Raw genomic sequence first — 19,768 nt, forward strand, 5'->3', positions numbered from 1 at the left:
GGCAATATATTGCGGGGAGGTAGCTCCATGATGCGATAGGCGCAGAGATCCAGAGCAAGAGCAGTAGGCTTGTTAGAGCAAGGAGAATCCGCAAACCAATGGGGTGTATACCGGGTGTCGATCTTGAACAAGTCTCCTGACCTGTACGCTAATAAATATCACCCCAAAACCTGGGGAGGTGGCATATCAACATGGATGACTAAAGCCTGCGAGAGCGACTGTAACGAGGCAACAGTAACCGTTGGGGCAAACCAGTAGAGCCCTACTCAAAGCAAAAGTAGCTGGCCAATCACAAATCAACAGGAAAACTGGAAAAACGGAGGCTGAAAGCCTGCTGGTGTAGCGGATCATTGGTTCTCGTGCCGAGGCTTCCTGTGCGCCGGGGAGGCCGTGGGACTGGAAGTGTCCATAGAGGCCCCTGCAGGGAATCGTGGAGGTGTCGAAGGGACCATCCGGCGCCGTCGCTGAGCAGGGTTAGGCCCGCCCGTTGCACCATCTTCAGCTCTCAGATCTGGGGCACGTGGCAACCTCATAGACCCATTCCAATCGGGTAAGGCAATCGGAGGAATATCCAAAGCAGAGCAAAAAGATGGCAGTTCTTCAGGAACACGTAGGTTGAAATTACGGCCATTCACTTGAGCAGAAAGGCAGAACGGAAACCGCCATCTATAGGGGATGTTGCGCGTGCGGAGAGTATCCAATAGGGGGCGCAGCGCCCGCCTTTGTTGCAGGGTCAGATTGGATAGGTCCTGATATAGCTGTATCTCCGCCCCCTCATAAGCAAGATGTCTTCTCCCCCTGGCGCATTTGAGGATATCCTCTTTAAGCGGGTAACTTTCAAGACAGCAAATTATGTCCCTGGGAGGGTCTGTGTCTCCCCCCCTAGGGCGGGTCGCCCGGTGTACACGTTCAATGGCAATCATGGTTGAAGGTGGGCGACCTAGAAGGTCATTAAAGATAGCTATTACCGCTTTAGGGACATCACAAGGTTCCACTGATTCAGGAAGGCCCCGGACCCTAATATTGCGTCTGCGTCCACGATTGTCTAAGTCCTCAATGTGTCTATAAAAATCTCGAATGGTCGACACGTGCAGCGCTGATTGTTGTTGTAAATCAGAAATTGCCGCCTGATTCTGCCTGGTATCCAGCTCCACCCGCTCCACCCTTGTGCCCATAGAGCGGATGTCATCCCTTAATTCAGTGAGGGCAGAGGTTAATGTAGTGGTTAGGGTGGACTTTATATCAGCTGCCACAGCCTGGAGGTCCCTTAATGATAGGGAATGTGTAGCATGTGAGGAATGTGAGGAATCCAGCTGTGGCACTGTGTCCAGCACAGCATATTCGGCTGTGCTTGCAGAGCCTGTGTCAGAGACTGCAGAGGGAGGGGGAGAGGGGGATGACGCTGGAGAGGGAGAGGGCTGCGGCCCGTCTTTCAGCTGGGAGCGGAAGAGCTCCTTTATATGCCTCCCCTGAGCGTTGTGACCCCGCGGGGACCGCGATCTGGCCCCAGAGGGTGCCCTGTCAGTCTTCCCCATAGCAGAGGGGAGATGTCTCACCCGTCAGTGCAGAGCGGCAGCAAGGTAGGAACCGGCCGGCGGGAGCTCCGTGATTACGCGGCCATCTTCACTCGCGGCTCGGCCACGCCCCCCCGCATGCGATTCTATGTTGTTTATTATACCAGGTGAAGCATAAAAGGGATTTCTGAATGGAGTGTAGCTTGAACATAGGTATGGGAATGGGAAGAGTCGTGAATAGATATGAATTTGGGCAGTATGTTCATTTTCATCACATTAATACAGCCAAGGAAGGAAATGGGTAGGGTATCCCAAAATTTTAGAGATCGGAAAATGGTAATGAATAAGGGAGGGAAGTTGGCCTCATATGGAGTGGTATGAAGAAGTGAGGTTGGTACCCAAATACTTTAAAGGGTGAGTACACCAATGGTATGGGTAAAACAATTGGAGAAAGGACAGTGCATCGGGTGGGATGTGCAAAGGGAGTGCTTCAGTTTTGGATGTGTTGATTTTATAACCGGACAAGGCCCCAAATAATTATGTTTTATGGAGAGCCGGTAGGGAGGTAAGAGGGTTTAACGCAAGGAGGATATCATCTGCAAATAGCAACAATTTGTATTCATGCTCATGAGAATGTATCCCTTGTATATCAGGATTGGACCAAATGGCGATAGCCAGCGGTTCCAGGCAGAGGATAAACAGTAGGGGGGAAAGCGGGCAACCCTGCCGTGCACTGTTTGACATTTGAAAGGAGGGTGAGAGGAACAAGGCTAGTCTCACCTGTGAAGAATAAAGATCCTTCAAAGCAGCCACAAATGGACCCCAGAAGCCATACTTCTCCATGACCATAAACATGTAGGGCCAGCTAAGGCGATCAAAAGCTTTCTGAGCATCCAAGCTCAGTAATATAGCAGGAGTCGAAGATTGGTTAACAAAATCAATCAAGTCAACGGACCTCTTGGAGTTGTCTGCGGCATGTCTAGCCAGCACAAAGCCCATCTGATCCCTGTGTATGAGCTTGAGGATTAATCTGGACAACCTGTTGGCCAAGATCTTAGTAAATTTTTTATAGTAGGAATTTAATAGAGCAATGGGACGATAGATAGAATGGTCTTTATCAGGCTTGGGAATTACAGAAATATATGCACATGAAAATTCCGCCTGAGGGGCAATGCCCTTTACGAGATCCTGGAATAGGGAGAGAAGATGAGGAGCCAAAGAGCCTATAAAGGTTTTATAGTAGGAATAGGGTAGTCCGTAAGGTCCCGGAGATTTGTGGGAAGGGAGTTGTTTGATTGTCTCGAATAGTTCCTTGGATGAAATGTCCGCATTAAGGGCCGAGAAGTCGGGAGGGATAACGTCAGAACGGATAGGGAGTCAAAAAAGGCGTCAAAAGATGCCTTTTGCAGGGGGGGTTCTGGGAAGTTCTGGGGTCAAGCAGTTGTAAAGGTTCTCATAGTATTTTCCAAAGGTTGAGGCCATTACGTAAGGGTCGTAGGTAGGGTCACCATCCGGTTGGAGTAGGTGATCTAGTAACATTGAGGGAGATTGTGCTTTGAGCCGATTTACGAGCATGCGGTGTGGTTTATTAGAGAATTCGTAGAATTTTTGTTTGTCCCAAAGAAGGGACTGTGAAGATCTACGCAAATCAAGGGCTTTGACCTGGTCATGGAGAGAAGTTACCCTACGAAGCCCAGTAATAGGCGGCTCTGCAAGTAATCAACGTTCAGTCGAAGATAGTTGGCGAATAAGGGAAGCCCTGGTGCTAGCCGAGGACTTTTTCAAACAGTAGCCCATAGAGATACAGAGTCCCCAAAAAACAGCCTTATGAGCTTCCCATAGGGTTGAGGAAGAAACCATTGAGCCAATGTTATGACAAAAATACATGTCTAGTCCTTGAGAGAGTTCCTCGCGGAGATGGGTCGCAGTGAGGAAAGTCTCACTGAGACACCAATGACAGGCCTTCTGCAGAGAGTCAGGGAAAAGAAGATTCAGAGTCAGAGAAGCATGGTCAGACCACGTGATAGTTGATTTCAGAACAAACCAATAGAGGGAGTAAAGGAACGGAGACAAAAAAATGATCTAAGTGGAAATAACTGCAATAAGGGGAGGAATAGAAAGTAAACTGTTTGTGTAGGGGATGTCTGAACTGCCAAGCATCAAAGAGACGATGTTCCCTGATCAACTTACAAAAGGATTTTGAGGAGGAACATTGCCGCTTCGAGGGGGTGGATTCAAAAAGGACCTTCCTGTCTTTATGGGGGGACATAATTAAATTAAAGTCGCCTCAAATGATCATGTGTGGTGTAGAAAAGGAACTTATTTTGGCAAGTGTTTGGGAAAGGAACTGCAGTTGACCCACGTTCAGGGCATACAAATTTAACAGAATAAAAAGAGAGCCTCCAAACATACATTCCAGAATGATAAAATGATCCCGTGGATCGACTCTGGAGGAAACGACCCGAAGGGATCAATGTGTCCGAATCAAAATCGCTACTCCGGCCTTCTCAGTGGGATCAAAAGCCGAGTAGGATTGGGAGAAAACCCTTGAGGCAAAACAAAAAGCCATTCAATTTAAAATGAGTCTCCTGAACAAAAATAACATCTGCTCCTGAGGACTGAAATTCCTTAAAAGCCATCCACCGTTTTTGGATGGAGTTAAGACCTTTGACATTATATGATAGTAACCGTAAAGTCATCATTTGATAATACAAAAAACAGATGTACCAGTATAAAGGGTGAATGAGGCATCATCAATGAGAGAAAACTGAAAACAATAGAAACAGGGAAGACATAAACTGTACGGATAACAGCAAAAAACAAATATCTGTAATGATATAAACTCGGGACATGTAAACAGACCCCAGTCATCTAGGCCTAAGGCTAGACGGGTTCGGGGACTACATGACAACTGACACATCTCACCAATTGTTTGTCCCGGCAAGGAAAAACAAAATGAAAGCACACAACCAGGGCATAGCAAAATAGACATTAGCGGTGCAATAATTGGGGAAGAAGGCGACTCCAGAAACGCCCAACAGACCATCCAGGAGAATCATCAGACAGGTACATCACCTGCTGTAGGAGGTCGTGGGCATTGAGTGTGGGAAAGACATTTCTGCCCACTATGGGCCTGTGTCCAGATTTTGTTTGCGGTGGCGGAAGGGCGTGACGGGGTAGGTGGCAGCGAAAATGGATCATCAGGTAGAGGGGGAAGTCCCAGGTGATGAAGGAAGGAGTCCGCCTCAAGAAGATCATGTAGGGTAACTTAAGCTTTGTCCTTGGAGACGACCAACTTGAAGAGAAACCCCCAACGATAGGGGACATGGTGTAGCTAGAGATGAGTGGCGGCTGGTTTCAGAGGCTGTCGTTTGGCCAGGGTAATCGTAGAGAGGTCACTGAAGAGCTGGAGTTTGTCCCCTTTGAATTCTAAGGAAGATTTGTTGCGTACAGAGGAGAGCAGAGCCTCTTTGCTTTCAAAAAAATTAAAACGGACAATGACGTCACGGGGTCTGGTGCCCTCATGGGGTTTTGGGTCCAGAGAATGGTGGGCCCTATCCATCCACCCATCTGATTCTAGGACCATGGGGGTAGTTGCGGTAAAAAAGGACGGCAAGGGTGACGAAGTTGAGAGTCAGAAATTGTTTCAGACATACCGCAGATACAGATATTCTGGCAGCGTTCCCTGTTTTCCAGGTCTTCTTGTTGAAGCTGCATTTGGGACATGAAATGAAGCTGGCTGCAATGATTGGACCGTGGCTAGAGCTGTGAGGTGCTCCAAATAAGGGTGGTCTGTTGTCCCCCCTGCCACCTGCAGGTGCCTGGGATTCTTCATCTAGACATTATTGTGGGTTGGAGTTGTGGTGGGATGATCGATCCCTCTCCCGGCCGCCGCTGGGCACCCAGAACTCCCCTGTGGGCTGGGAGCAGTACTAGAGGCCGGGGATGCAGGCCTAGATAGGAATCGATGGAGTGGGGAAGGCTGTGGGTCCCTCAGTGGTGGGGAGGGGGGCTTCCAGCACCCGATATTTCCCATAATTTGCCTCCGGGATGTGTGCTGGGCTTATGTGGCCCACCCAGAGCAGCTGTCAGCTTGTGGAGTGGAGAGGGAGAGCCGAAGGTGCCGGGGATGAGCGGAGCTCTGCTACTGAGCATCCCCCATCAGTCAGGGTCGCACATGCACCCCCTGTGGGGTTTATTTGAATATTCATAGAATTTTTGTTTTGCCCATAAGAGGGATTTGGTGATTTTACTCATATTAACAGTTTTGTAGAGAAGTGATAGTGCATAACTGAGCAACTGTAGGGGAAGAGAGTACATTTTCTGCTTTTTGCAAGTGAGAAAGAAAACAAGACCTTTGATTTGCAGTCTTTCTTCAAGTGAGAGCCAGCAGAGATACATTAGCCTCTGAAGAATGCTTTGTGTGCTTCCCACAGGGTGGAGACCTCCGACACCATAGTTTCCGACCAAGGTGGCATCACAAAGAAATGGTCCAATCTGGAATATAGTTTATGGGGGCTGAGTAAGATGTAAATTGCATATAAGTGGGGTGTTTAATCCTCCATATGTCTAAAACGCTATGGGCTCTGATAAGTTTACGGAAGGAGGTAGACAATAGGTAGACTTTACCTGAAGAGAGAGATTGAAATACCAGACGTCTATCTTTCACAGGAGACATAGTCATGCTGAATCATAAAATCATAATCATAAAAGGTTGTGAGATTTTTTTCTATTTTTGCAAAAACCTCTGTGAGGAATTGCACCTGACCCAAATTAGAAGCATATATGTTAGCCAAGGTAAAAGAGCGTGTCATGCATTTACAGTCCTGGAAAAGAAACCTATCATGGGGGTCCAGGTAAGAGGATTTAACCCTTAAAGGACGGGAGTGTTTGATCAGGATTGCTATACCTGCTTTCCCACAAATGTCAGTTTTTAGTCACAGTAATATGCACTTAGGGGGGAATTCAATGTGCATTTTAACATATAACACATTTTATATTTCTGTATTCTTTTTTTTTTTTTTTTTTTAAATCTAAAAAGTGACACATTGTTCATGTCTTTGCATATTAGCACACTGTGCAGCTGTCGAACAACATGCTGTGTACTGGCGTAAAATGTCTGCATTTAACCACAGTTCACAGCACCACATTCCGCAGTGTGAACAGGGCACATAGAAAACAATTGTTTTCTATGTGCTCTAGTGGTGTCCAGTGTGGGAAATGGCAGGCACTGCTCTATGTGTGAATAAGGCAACTTTAAGTTCAGTTGGGCTTTAAAATTATATAGTGAGTGCTCATGCGTGGGAGGCCAGCACACGTCCCGGCCGTAGCTCCACACACCTCCGGCACTGTACAAGCTCATACACGGGCACCGAGCCTCTTTGATCCCAGGACTCACCCCGATCCTAAACTGGATTCCTGGGGCATCCTCATAATGCTGGGTGGACAGCAGGGAGGAGATGTGGCAGCTCCCAGCATCTGATCCCTCGGCTTCCACGGCCTCTGTTACCTCCTCTGCCTCTGCACAGCCAGCACCTCTCCCTCAGAGGGTGAAAACAGGCCCTACCAATTCTACTGGCTGGGACCGGACAGCGGTGGCATCATCTTCTGGGGTGAGTGACCCTCCACGGCCCCCCCAGTCTGCTTCCAGCCCTGCACTACCTGAGTCCCAGGCTTTGACATGCTCACTAGGCCGCATGCTCACTAGGCCACGATTCTCCTGCTTCTCCATTGGATAATGAGATGGCAGCTATCTTTTTCAGCCAGAGCAGCGGCTTGGAACCTGACTTTGATAGCCCTGATCACTCACCAGCACTCCCTCCGGCTCCAACACAATATTCTGGAGATGCTACCCTAATCACTCGTTTTGCTGATTTACTGCAACGCAAATTGGATAGCTACTACTAAATTGCCGGCTGATCTCAAGCAAGATTTTCAGGAATTAGTATCGAATCTAAAGTTGATGCCACAGTCCACAATGTATCCCAAAATTCTAATGATTACCGACTTACAAGATCGGTTGGAAGAAGCCTACTCTAAAATTTGATGATCTGGAAAACTGGGCTAGGAGCTACATTTTCCGTATCTGACGGCTCCCTGAGTCAAAGAGCTCACTAGCTGCGCCCAATCCCTAATGTGATCTGCGATGCCTGATATCGATGACCTTCGTACAGAGATTGATCGTATTCATAGAGCATTGATCCCCCCTAGATAGGGGGGCCTCCTAGAGATATCATTGTTAAACCACATTTTTTCCAGGTCAAGGAAGTGGTCATCAAATATAGTAGGGAAACTCCGGAGTTGGAATTGGCGGGACATAAAATACAAGTATTTGCAGATGTCTCTCTGACCACTATCCAGAAGCTGCGGACTCTCAAGCCACTATTTTCGCAATTAGTGCAGAAGGATATCCGTTATCGGTGGGCCTACCCTTTTCGCCTACAGATTACCTTTAATGGAAAGCCTTACGGGTTCTCTACATTTCGTGAAGGTGAAGGACTTCTGCTTCAACTGGGCATCATTTCCCGTAGCCCTTAGTCTCACTCTCACTCTCCTTTAAGATCTGCCTCTCGGCCTCTGCTGCTTTCACCAATGTGGACTGCTCCAAATTCCAGGAAGACGAAATCACCAAAAAAAACTTCTTGAAGTTTATATTTCAATTTGTGGGTTTTTTTATGTGATTCACTGACGTGGTGGCTTCTCAACGGTTCCTTAGGAACATTAGTAGGCATTGTTCAGGTGTTTTGGGAGGAATGGGGGAGGAGGGTGGGGTGGAGGGGGAGGGAGGGTGGGGTATGTGAGGTACTACAATTAAGTGTTTTTCTTTTTTTTTTTTTTTTTTCTTGAGGGTCAGCCACCCATATTCCTGGTTTTTCTGGACAATTCCAGTGTTCAGGGAGCTGTTGTCTCCCTTCGTATATAGTACATCAGTTGTTGACTATGTCTTCTCAGCGGTCTAACAGCGGGGTCCTCCGACTACTATCTCATAATGTTCAGGGGTTCAATTCTCCTTCCAAACATATTAAAGCCTTTAATTCATACCGCTCTTTATGGGCGGATATAGTAGCCCTACAGGAGACACATTTTTCCCCTTCATTTACTCCACGATATTTTCATAAAGACTATCCCCTTTGTTATTTTGCTAATGCACGGAGAAGAATTGAGGGGTTGCCCTTTGCTTATCCCACCGTTTGTCGTTTACTGAATCTAAAATTATCCAGGATCTGGAGGTATGCTATCTTCTGGTGAAAAGTCACTTGAGTGGAAACCTACTCACCTTTTTATTTATTATGCTCCAAATACTAAGGTGGAATTTCTTCATTCTTTATTGAGCTTCTTTACCTCGGAGCTTGAGGGCAATGTTATTTTGGCTGGTGATTCTAATTTAACATTCGATCAGATATTGGATCGTTCCCATGCCGCCATGCTTCAGCCCCCTTCCAGACAGAGTCGTAAATTTGCCCAGCTACTATATCGTTATGATCTTATCGATGCCTGGAGAGAAGCTAACCCAACTTCTCGAGATTCTCATTTCTCTAGGGCTCACAATTGCTATTCTCATATTGATCACATATTCCTCCATACACATTCACTTCTCAGACTGCTTACAGCTAAAATCCTTTCCACACCTTGGTCCGATCATGATTTTTTTTTTTTTTTTAAACACTTTCGTCCTGGACTCATGGAAGGACTGCTCCTCACTGGCACCTTAACTAATCTATTTTGGGCAATACTGCCTATTGTCAGGATATTTCTTCACATCTACAAATGTAATTTGAAATCAATAAAGCAGATGATACAAACTATTAATTGGGCAGCCCATAAGGCCTCGGCCAGCGGGTTTATTATTAAACTCTCCTCACTACTTAAAGCTTGTAATGATTTAATTTTAAATAAAACTAAAGTATACAATGACCTTGTTACTCAACACAAATAGAATCCAGATCCGGATTTATTGGTTAAACTTGATGAAGCCCGATTAGAACTTAACCTATGCCTCACTACTACCGCTGACAAATAGTTACGATGGTCTAACAATAAATTATTCACTTAGAGAGACAGGCCAGGTACTTTATTGGCACGCAAGCTATCTCCCAAACATTTCCAAATAGCTCTCCCTAAACTCAGACTAAATAACGATACTTTGTCTCAAGATCCCAGTAAGATTCTCCAAAAGTTTCATTTTTTCTATACTGATCTATACCGCTCGTCTCAGGAAGATACCTCTTCCGACAACTTCCTGAACTCTGTTGTTCTTCCTTCACTTCAAGAGGCCCATAGAGACTCAATGGAACAGCCTATTTCTTGCGAGGAGATTCGGAATGCCCTGAAAACTCTCACCCCTCATAAATCCCCAGGACAAGATGGCCTTCCTCATAACTATTATAAAGCTGACCTTCTAATTCCACATATGGCCCACTATTTTAATTATTTACGGGATGGGGGATTAGTGCCTCCCGATGAAAATAAAGCATTCATCAGTATTATTCCTAAACTCAACAAAGATGCTACTGTAGTTTCCAATTATCGACCTATCTCAATTAATTGTGATCTCAAGATCCTTACTAAAATTTTGGCATTATGCCTCCATAAATTCTTGGCCCTTTATTTTCATGAAGATCAATCAGGATTCATCAGCAGTCAAACTCTGGACCAAATTAGTTGGACTTTGGCTTTGTTGTCAGCTGTACAATCTAATTGGGACAAATCCTAACCGAGAGAAGTCCTACTGTTATCGATTCGATTCTTAGTCGGTTGCTTCCTCCTATCCTGGGGCCTACGTTATCCTATTCTTTAACGGTCTTGGATAGATGGCAGGCCCGCAAACCTCTCTATTCTTTACATACCCCTTTAGCTCCAGTCTTTTGTAACCCTGAGTTTATTCCTGGCCAATCACCATCTGCATTTCAGTGGTGGATCAATAAGGGTTTTTTGCGTATTGGGGACTATTTAGATGGCCTTCATCCTCGTTCTCTCCAATACTGTTTGACAAATTGCCAGATGCCCTCCAGTGAACTGTTCCGTTGCCATCAAATTATATCTTTTATCACCAGTAAACTGAAATTACCTGTAGAACCCTGTACACTCACACCTCTAGAGATCTCCTGTGGGGCTACTGGGATGATGATAGGTCTATTATCCATTATTTATGCTTCCCTTGTCGATCCACTTACTAAGCCATCCTATGTGACTCAGTGGGAAAAGGATTTGAACAGTTCTTTAGATCTGGACACTAAAATTTTGATTAATACTACTCTTATTGAATCCAATTATAAAACACTTCTTCGCTGGTACCTAGTTCCTACACGTCTTGCTAAAATGTACCCATCTGTGTCCTCTAATTGCTTTCGACACTGCGGACAAGAGGGCACTATGCTCCACATATGGTGGAAATGTCCAGTGGTTCATAGATTTTGGATCCAAATATTTAACTTAATTTATCCGGTAACGGGAATTAATATTCATAAATCACCAGAAGTAGCCTTATTTAATTTGTTGCCCACTGATATTCCCAAGAAATCAGTTAAATTAATTCTTTATCTTCCGTTGGCAGCATGGATTACTATAGCTAGATATTGGAGACAGTCATCAATTCTGCTAGACTGGGTCAAACAGAAACTTAATTGGATTATGATAAACTTACGAGTATCATTAATACTTCTAAATTTGAGGTTACATGGGAACCATGGATTAGGTATATTTCTATTATCTAATGGACTTATGGCTGGCCCTCTTTTCTTCTTTTCTCTTCTTCTCTTTTCTTTCCTTCCTCCTTCTCTCTTTCTTCTCTTTTGTTTTTTTTCCCTTGTATTCTTTACTCTCTTTTGACTCCTCTGTTCAATTTTTTCGGTCTCCTTATTTAGTCAGATGGCAATCTGAAACTGCCCAGGTTTATTGATCGATGGAACAGGGGAGGACTGACCATTCGAGCACTCGGGCACTGCCTAAGGGCCCGGGTCAGTAGGGGGCCCCATGAGATGCCCCTGGTACCTTTCATTGGCTTTTTCATAGGCTTTTTTGTGTGTGGACACAGGGGCCCCATGATCCCCTATTGCCCAGAGGCCCCATGAGTTGTCAGTCCCCCCTTGCGATGGAATATGTGCTACCCTACTGGGGCTGTGTCCTCTTTTTTACAACATCATTGGTTGATGTATTCTTATGTGCCTATATACTCTATGAATCTGTTTGTTCGCAACAACTCACCATGTAGGTGGGCTTTTTTCTGTATATACTTTCTACAGTTTTTCAATAAAAATATTGAAATATAAAAATTAGTACGTTTTCATAACAAACAATATATACTAACATATAAATAAATACAAATATCTAAAACTGCCAGTTCCACAAAATGTAGTTGTTTTCCTGTAAAGACGTAAATCATATTGATTATAATGCCCATGTTAACAGAATATATTAAAAATTTAATAACTAATACCTCATTTATTTCTTTTTCCAATAAAGCATTATCTACCTTACCTTTAAATGGCTGAGTTGATCTTCTTGCTTTTTATTCATTGCTAGAATTCTGTAGGCTTCTAAAGTGATTGCAAATACAGGGAGAATATATACACTGACAATATCATTCAAAATGATGAAATTTCACTTAAATGTGCTTCAGCTTCAGTTGCTTTCATAATGTTTCAAATTTTGGTCCAAAAGTCTTTAACAACGTGAGTATATTAAGTATTAGCCTTGTCGACTTATGAAGGTCAGGGGAATGGCATGAGATGCTCACTAATCTTCTCTGGCACACATAGCTTTTCAGTGTACAAAATGCTAGTCAGTGCTGACATTTAAAGCTGACCATTTCTAACATAGGAAATGATCATCCAACAGGATTTAAACAAATATATATTTTTTAGTACATAGTGCAGTCAATGTCATATTTTAGTATATTTCAGAGTCATAAACAATTGAAATAGGAAACAATATTGTAATCAAATATAATATACAGTATGATGCAATTGATCTCCTAGTAGTTATCTGCCATAGTTTAACCCCTTCACGCCTAAGGGTGAAGCAAATCTAAATGCCTAAGCATAATTTTGCAACATTGACATGTGTTAGTAAAACTGTACATATCATCACAACTACTTTGTACATCCAGGTGAATTATACCTTGTTATTTTCAGGACAAATTGGGCTTTCATTTGATGGTAAATAATAATGGATATCTCCTGATTTTCTTTTTTGTTTCATTATCAAAGGAAAACTGGCCCAAAATAGTAAAAAAAAAAAATCATTTTTTTATTTAGCTGTGTGTTTTTTGTTACTACCATAACCTACCACCAAAGAACAACCCAAAATAAATTCTCCAGCTCTTGATGATCGCAGCAATACCATATATGTGTATTTTATTTGTTGTTTGTACCCGTAGTACAGCCCAGAACCAATAGTGCACATTCTGTTTGTATTTTTTTTACCTAAAACACACTGACATTGACATTACCTGACCCTGATACCAGGTTTTTTTTTTTAATCCTGACCTTTTGACCCTGACATTTTGACCTTGACCTTTGACCCTGACCTTGACCCAAACACTAACCCTGGCACTGAACTAGACCAAACCTTGATCTAGGTATTTTTTCTTTATTTTATTTTTTTATATTTATTTATTTTTATTTTTGTTTTTTTACAAACTTTTTTTCCCTCTATGCCAGGAGTTAGAGATATACAATGTATCTCTCTCCTCCATTCATAAAGAGAGAAAAAAAACAAGGGGGCCGGGCTGTACAGTGACTGATCACTGGGATAGCCAATCAGAGGCTATCACAGCGATCATGTGACCCAGAATGGGAGTCCCGGGTCCCGATCATTAGAACGTGTCCCGGGCTCTCAGTGACACTGTGGTCTTTGTGCTGGGAGCGCGCCATGCGGTGTGCTCCCAGCACAAAGACTGCTATGCAAATTTGCAGCCCCACGGAAAAATGCACAGTTCTGTGAGGCTGCATATTTGTGTTACGTCCGTGTCGAGGGGTTAAGTAGCCAAAAGTACCAGTAATGCCTTTATTACCCAGGTGTCCAAAGGTCCCCCTTTAATTCACATGGTAGTGAAACCGTAATATGTTGATTTTATGCTGATTTTATGAATGAGTTGATCATTTTATCTTTTTCTGTTAAATTCATTGTGTACTAGAAAACATTTTTTGCTGTCCTGAAGAGCACAGCTAGGTATCATTCTTTCTCACATCTACTTGGCTAAAACACTAACTGATGTATTAATCTAGTTCATGGATCAGATGTATAATAGTGTAGTGTGCTTGTGTTGTTCTGGTGCATTGAAAGCCCATTTAAAATGAATCGGCAGCCTTAATGCTACACATTTTAATGCAGTACGCAATGGGCATCAACTGAACTACAGAAGAGCCTAAACCACTGTCATGTGTGGTAAATATATATTTCAAGAATACTATATTTATATGTGGCACTTTACTAGCAAAATGAAAGTGATTTACATTTTAATGACATGTTTATACCATTGTGACCATTTATGTAAATATGCTGTTTAATATATGACCTAACCCTCATGGATACCAGCCCCACATGCCACCTTCTAAACATCCAAACTCCTTTTCAGAGGACAGTCTCATTGCATAGCCATAAAAACTCACTAGGAAGAAGAAGATAGTCCAGAGTCTCCTAGAGTCTCTTTAACTTATTCCCACATAACAAATTATACATTTTACATATTAACACATAATTGTTTATGAACTCTCTACAAGGTTAGAGGAGCTCAGGGAGATAAAACCACAACCACCAGGTCTGTAGACTGAGGCCTTGTTCAGAAATTTCTAGCATCCTTCCTTCTTGTTTCTATAAGCAGCCAACCATATACTTTCTTTCCAATGCCAATCCCAATTATGTCCAAGAAGGGTTTGCCAAATAAAGCAAGTACACAAAATGTTTCTCCTAACTTGAAGAAATAGCCATTTGGATTTTCTTTCTACATATATGTTCCCATGGAGTTCAAAGGGAGCCATTATGGGCCATTATTACACAGGAACAATGTTTTATTGGAATTGGAAGAGATAAGAATCTGTTGGACCAATGAGAAATAAACATTTTGAATGTTGCATTGTAAAACCTTGAAATTTACTAGCATTCATGTCAAGGGCATGCTCATCGTTAGCAAAGTAAATTAAACTCCCCTTGTCATTGTCAATAATATAATTTAAAAACACCTGTCCCAAGCTAAACTTTTAGGTCTTGCTGTTACAGCAAACATTTGGTCAAGCATGTTACCTCTCCATTAACCACTTGAGCTCCAGAGGATTTACCCCCCTTAATGACCAGGCCTCTTTTTGCTACTCGGCACTGCACTAATTCAACTGATAATTGCGCAGTCATGCAATGCTGCACCCAAACAGAATTTACGTCCTTTTTTTCACACAAATAGAGCTTTCTTTTGGTGGTATTTGATCATCTGTGCGCTTTTTATTTTTCACGCTATAAACAAAAAAAGGCCAAAAATTTTGAAGAAAAACAATATTTTTTACTTTCAGCTATAAAAATATATAGTAAACTCAAAGTTGGTTATAAATTTAGGCCAAAATGTATTCTGCTACATGTTTTTGGTAAAAAAAAATCCAAATGAGTGTATATTGATTGCTTTGTGTGGAAGTTATAGCGTCTACAAACTATGGTATAAATACTGCAACTTACGCCATTTTTCTGCTATACAGCACTGCGCTAGTTAATGGACAATTGCGCGGTCATGCAATACGGTACATAAATGAAATTTACTTCCTTTTTTTCCCCACAAATTGAGCTTTCTTTTGGTGGTATTTGATCGCCTGTGCGATTTTCATTTTTTGCGCTATAAAAAAAGGCTGAAAATTTTGAGGAAAAAAAACAATATTTTGGACTTTTTGCTATAAAACATGTCCAGTAAAAAAAAATGCAAAAATCAAATTTAGTCATAAATTTCTGCCAAAATGTATTCTGCGACATGTCTTTGCTAAAAAAAAAAAAAAACAATACGTGTAAATTAATTGGTTTACGTGAAAGTTATAGCGTTTACAAATGGCGGGAAAGATACTAGGATTTTTAGGGGTTTTTTTATACTAATAATGGCGGCGATCAGTGAATTATGGCGGCGATCAATGACTTATGGCAGCGACCAGCGACTTATGGCGGGACTGCGGCGGACATTCTGACATTGGGGGTACTGACTTGGGGTCACTGACATCCCCAAAAACACTAATACAGTGATCAGTGCAAAAAGAAAAACACTGACACTGTACTAATGGCAATGGGGAGGAAGGGGTTAACTTTATTTTGCAGGGAAGGGTTATCTGAGTGAGGGGGAGTGTTTTACTAGGGGGTGGGGGTGTGTGCTGCACAGGACACCGCTGATCGTGCGAGAGAAACTCTTCTGTCTCGATCAGCTTGTCCTCGAGCTGACAAGGCAGTGACAGCACAGCTACTGCAGCTGTGCTCTGTCACTGTTTACCACCGATCGCCGGGAAACAGCCGCTAAGGACCGGCTGTGACCCGGCGACTGACATCCGCAGCGGTGATCGGCGGGACAGATAGGGCGGCGGCGTGCCTCGCGCGCGCGCCCCTTTTTGTTTACAAAACACACGTTTCAAAACGTGGTTTTGCCTGCCAGTGCCGCCCTGCCACCGTATTTCTACAGTGGCTGGACGGCAAGTGGTTAAGTGTTAGGACAGTAAATGCCAGCACACAATTCAAAAATAAGACCAGAAGATTGCAGTAAGCCTCTTAACCAATTGAATACCTGCATATTAACCCCCCCCCCCCACCACCTGTCTAGGCAATTTTCAGTTTTCATTACTGTCATACTTTGACAATCACTTAGTCATGCAACACTATACCAAAATTAATTGTATATAATTTTTTTAGACAAATAGAGCTTTCTTTTGGTGGTATTTAATCACTACTAGTTTTTCTTATTTTTTACTATATAATGGGAAAGAACTAAACATTTTGAAAAAAGCACGTTTTTATTAATGTTTGTTATAAACTTTGCACATAAATACTCTTTCTTCATAAATTAAGGTCAAAATGTATTCTACATTTATTTGGTAAAATAAAAACAAATCAGTGTAAATTGTTTAGTCTTTAGTGAAAGGTATAGCATCTATGAACCACAGTAATTATGATATGTGTATATAATGCAATACATAATGCATCTGATTTCCTGACTACCTAACACATTTCTTGAGACCCTGAAGTGACAGGACAGGTGAATCACCTACAAAATAATACATTTTACAATGTAGACCCTTCAACATATTTAATTAGAGGCATAATGAGTCTTTTTAAGATCAATTTGTTGCCACAAGTTTTTGAAAAATTAAAAAAATGAAATAGTATTTTTTTTACACACAGCTGTCAATTAGTATGACACATTTCAAACACAGCATAGGCATACTTAGAATTAAAACACATTCTTCTACTCATCCTAAGTATGGGGATACCACATATTTGATGGGTTCCAAAATGCAAGGAGCACCTTCAAGCTTTCAAGGGGCATAAATTAGGCATCTAATTTCTTGTCTACCTATAACATGTTTGGAGGCCCTGGAGTGACAGGACAACGGAAACACCCAAAAAATTAACACATTTGGGAGAATAAACACCCCAAGGTATTTTTTTAACAGGCTTGGTGAGTCTTTTGAAAATTTAATTTTTCTGCCAAAAGTCTTTAACTTTCTGCATTTTCCAAACTTCTGTATCTAACTGTATTGTATTTGTACTGTCCCCCTTATATTGTAAAGCACTGCGTAAACTATTAGTGCTATATAAATCCTGTATAATAATAATACATTTTCACATACAGCATAGGTATACTTAGAAGTTCATGCACAAATCCATTATGCTACTCCTTCTGAGCTTATTGACGCCACGTGTGCACCTTTTTCGGGGTTTGTATGATTAGTACTGGACATCGAATCTTGTGTATTAAAAAAATCAACCAATTGTATCAAAACCAATGTACTGTAATGGTCACCTCTGTATGAGTGGTCAGGGAATATAGCTTTGTTTAGCATCACCTTTAGCAGAACCTGTTCCTATAAGCCAAGCAAGCCTAACCTATTGGTACATGGATGCCCCCAGGAATGTCATATTCGATGGCCAGGAAGCACAAGAGGCTGAAGAAAGAAAGGACAAAAGAGTTCATGTGGTTCTAGGAGTGTAGTTGTCTGCAGATTATGGCTGGGACTAGTGACTCACAGAAATGTTGCCAGTGGGACATGCAGATGGATCAGTTCAGTTGGCAAGCAGAGACATGTCAGCAAACAGGCAAAGTATCAGTCCAAGCAACAGGCAGAAACATGGTCAATAAACAGGACAGGGTGAGTACAGACAGCAGGCAGAGGCAACACTGCACTGGTGTGGTGGCAATCAGGGACACTATTGATGGCTGCACTGGCTCTGGTGAAACTGTGCTGATGTTGCCGCGATCAGGGATGCTGTTTATGGCTGTGCTGCATCTTGCATTGATGATCATTTAGTGATCAGGAACATGGTTGCTGGCTGCACCAGTCTGAAGACATTGTTACTGGTGTGGCAGTGATCAGGAACACTGTTGATGGCTGTTCACATGGAGACTGGTTTGGTGACAATCAAGAATATTATTGATGCCTGCACTGGTCTGGTGACACTGAGACTGTTGTGACTAGTGATCAGGAACAGTGTTCTTGGCTTACACTGGTCTGGTAAGGTGGTGATTGGGGACACTGTGACTGGCAGCACTATTATGGTGACACTGAGACTGGTGTGGGGGTGATTGATAACACTGTGATTGACTGCACTATTATGGTGACACTGTTGCTAGTGCAGTGGTGATTGGGGACGCTGTGACCGGTGCAGTGGTGATTGGGGACACTGTGACTGGCTGCACTGTGTGATGACATTGTACTGCTGTGACAGTATCTATTTTGACTCCTCATCATTAGATTTATTAAACAATATCATATCCTACATCCAATGATGGATGGTATGCATTTTGGTCGAACCCTTCTTTTTTTTAAAAAAAAACTGAAAGTGCTATATTACTTATATTTCACGGATAGATTTATACCATTTTGACCATTTATGCAGAGAAGATAATTAACATATGCCATACCCTTCATTTTATAGCAGTCAAACTCACTTATGTAGTCCTCTAGACAAATATCCAAAGGACACACTTATTGTTTAGCCATAACATGCTCATTTGTAATAATATAACCCAGAGTCTCATAGAATCTCCATTTGCTGTTCTCGGTTATCAAACGATATCTTTCACGTGTATACACACTCTTTCTTTTTTTTTTTTTAACTCTCTACAAGCTTGGAAGATCTGAGGGAAACAAGACTGTAACCACCAGGCATGTAGCCTGACTGAAGCAATGGTCAGAATTCACCAACACATTTCATAAGAACAGCAAAGAATAAATGGAATGAAATGTGAAGACTGAAATGCTAACTTTTCATGCTATGCATGCTAATAATTGCCTGTGTTTGATGTGGAATACGTACGGTTTAACTCAACCCTTCCTTATCTGCACACTTTATTTAGTCATTTAGATTATCTATGGACCAGATAATCTGTAACAGACAGGCAACTAGCATTTTTAGAAGGAGGTCAGCAATTGAGGCAATCACAGTCCCCATATTTCTTGAAGCAAAGGTTTCCTTTAGACAACCAAACTACTGAAATAACTTTTTTTTTCTCTATTCAATATCAGCTACTTTACATTTTCTTTCATTTTGTCAGAAAACAAGATGATAGCACGCTTATAGACTTAATTTATAAAAACCAAGTAAATAAAAATGGAAAAGTATAGTTGCCACCCATATCAACCAGATCTTATCCTTCTCTTTAGGGGCATTGAAAAATGCTTGCTTGTAACATAAATTAATTTTCAACCATTAACATACGTTAAAACATGCTATAACTGGAGGCAAATAAGAGTTACACTGATTGTTTTTTTTAGTTATCCTGCTGTAAAATCATGTGACTAGTGGAAGTTAAACTTTTATTTTATGTAAGACCTGTATTTCTCTGTTGATATTTAAGATAAACTTTAATACTGTAGTTGAAAGGGAAAGAAATCAAAACATTACTCTGATTTCCCTGTATTCCTGTAACTGGCTACGGCAGTAGAAATATACAGTGCAGTACTTCATATCCGCATTGCAGTCGCCTATGGCAAAGAAAGGTTAAATAAAATATTCTGTTCTTTTATGTACTTTAAAGGGTATGCTAATCTTTCAAACAGACTCATAATCATTTCTCTGGC

The 19,768-nt window shown here is 42.1% G+C and overlaps 1 protein-coding gene across 1 annotated transcript in view; it reads left to right on the top strand.

The window, feature by feature from the left end:
• The first annotated feature begins 3,431 nt into the window (after positions 1-3,431).
• LOC149464866 (CUB and sushi domain-containing protein 1-like) overlaps positions 3,432-19,768 on the top strand; it is a 1,089,704-nt gene continuing 1,073,367 nt past the window's right edge. Inside the window, exons 1-2 of the mRNA XM_089673951.1 lie at positions 3,432-3,524; positions 7,773-8,004. Coding sequence (XP_089530077.1) covers positions 3,432-3,524; positions 7,773-8,004 — 325 coding nt within the window. The remainder of the gene's footprint in view (positions 3,525-7,772; positions 8,005-19,768) is intronic.

This window comes from Staurois parvus, unplaced genomic scaffold, assembly GCF_062004578.1.
Source record: "Staurois parvus isolate SC_StPar_1 unplaced genomic scaffold, SC_StPar_1.0 ptg000146l, whole genome shotgun sequence".
NCBI classification, from domain to species: Eukaryota; Metazoa; Chordata; class Amphibia; order Anura; family Ranidae; genus Staurois; species Staurois parvus.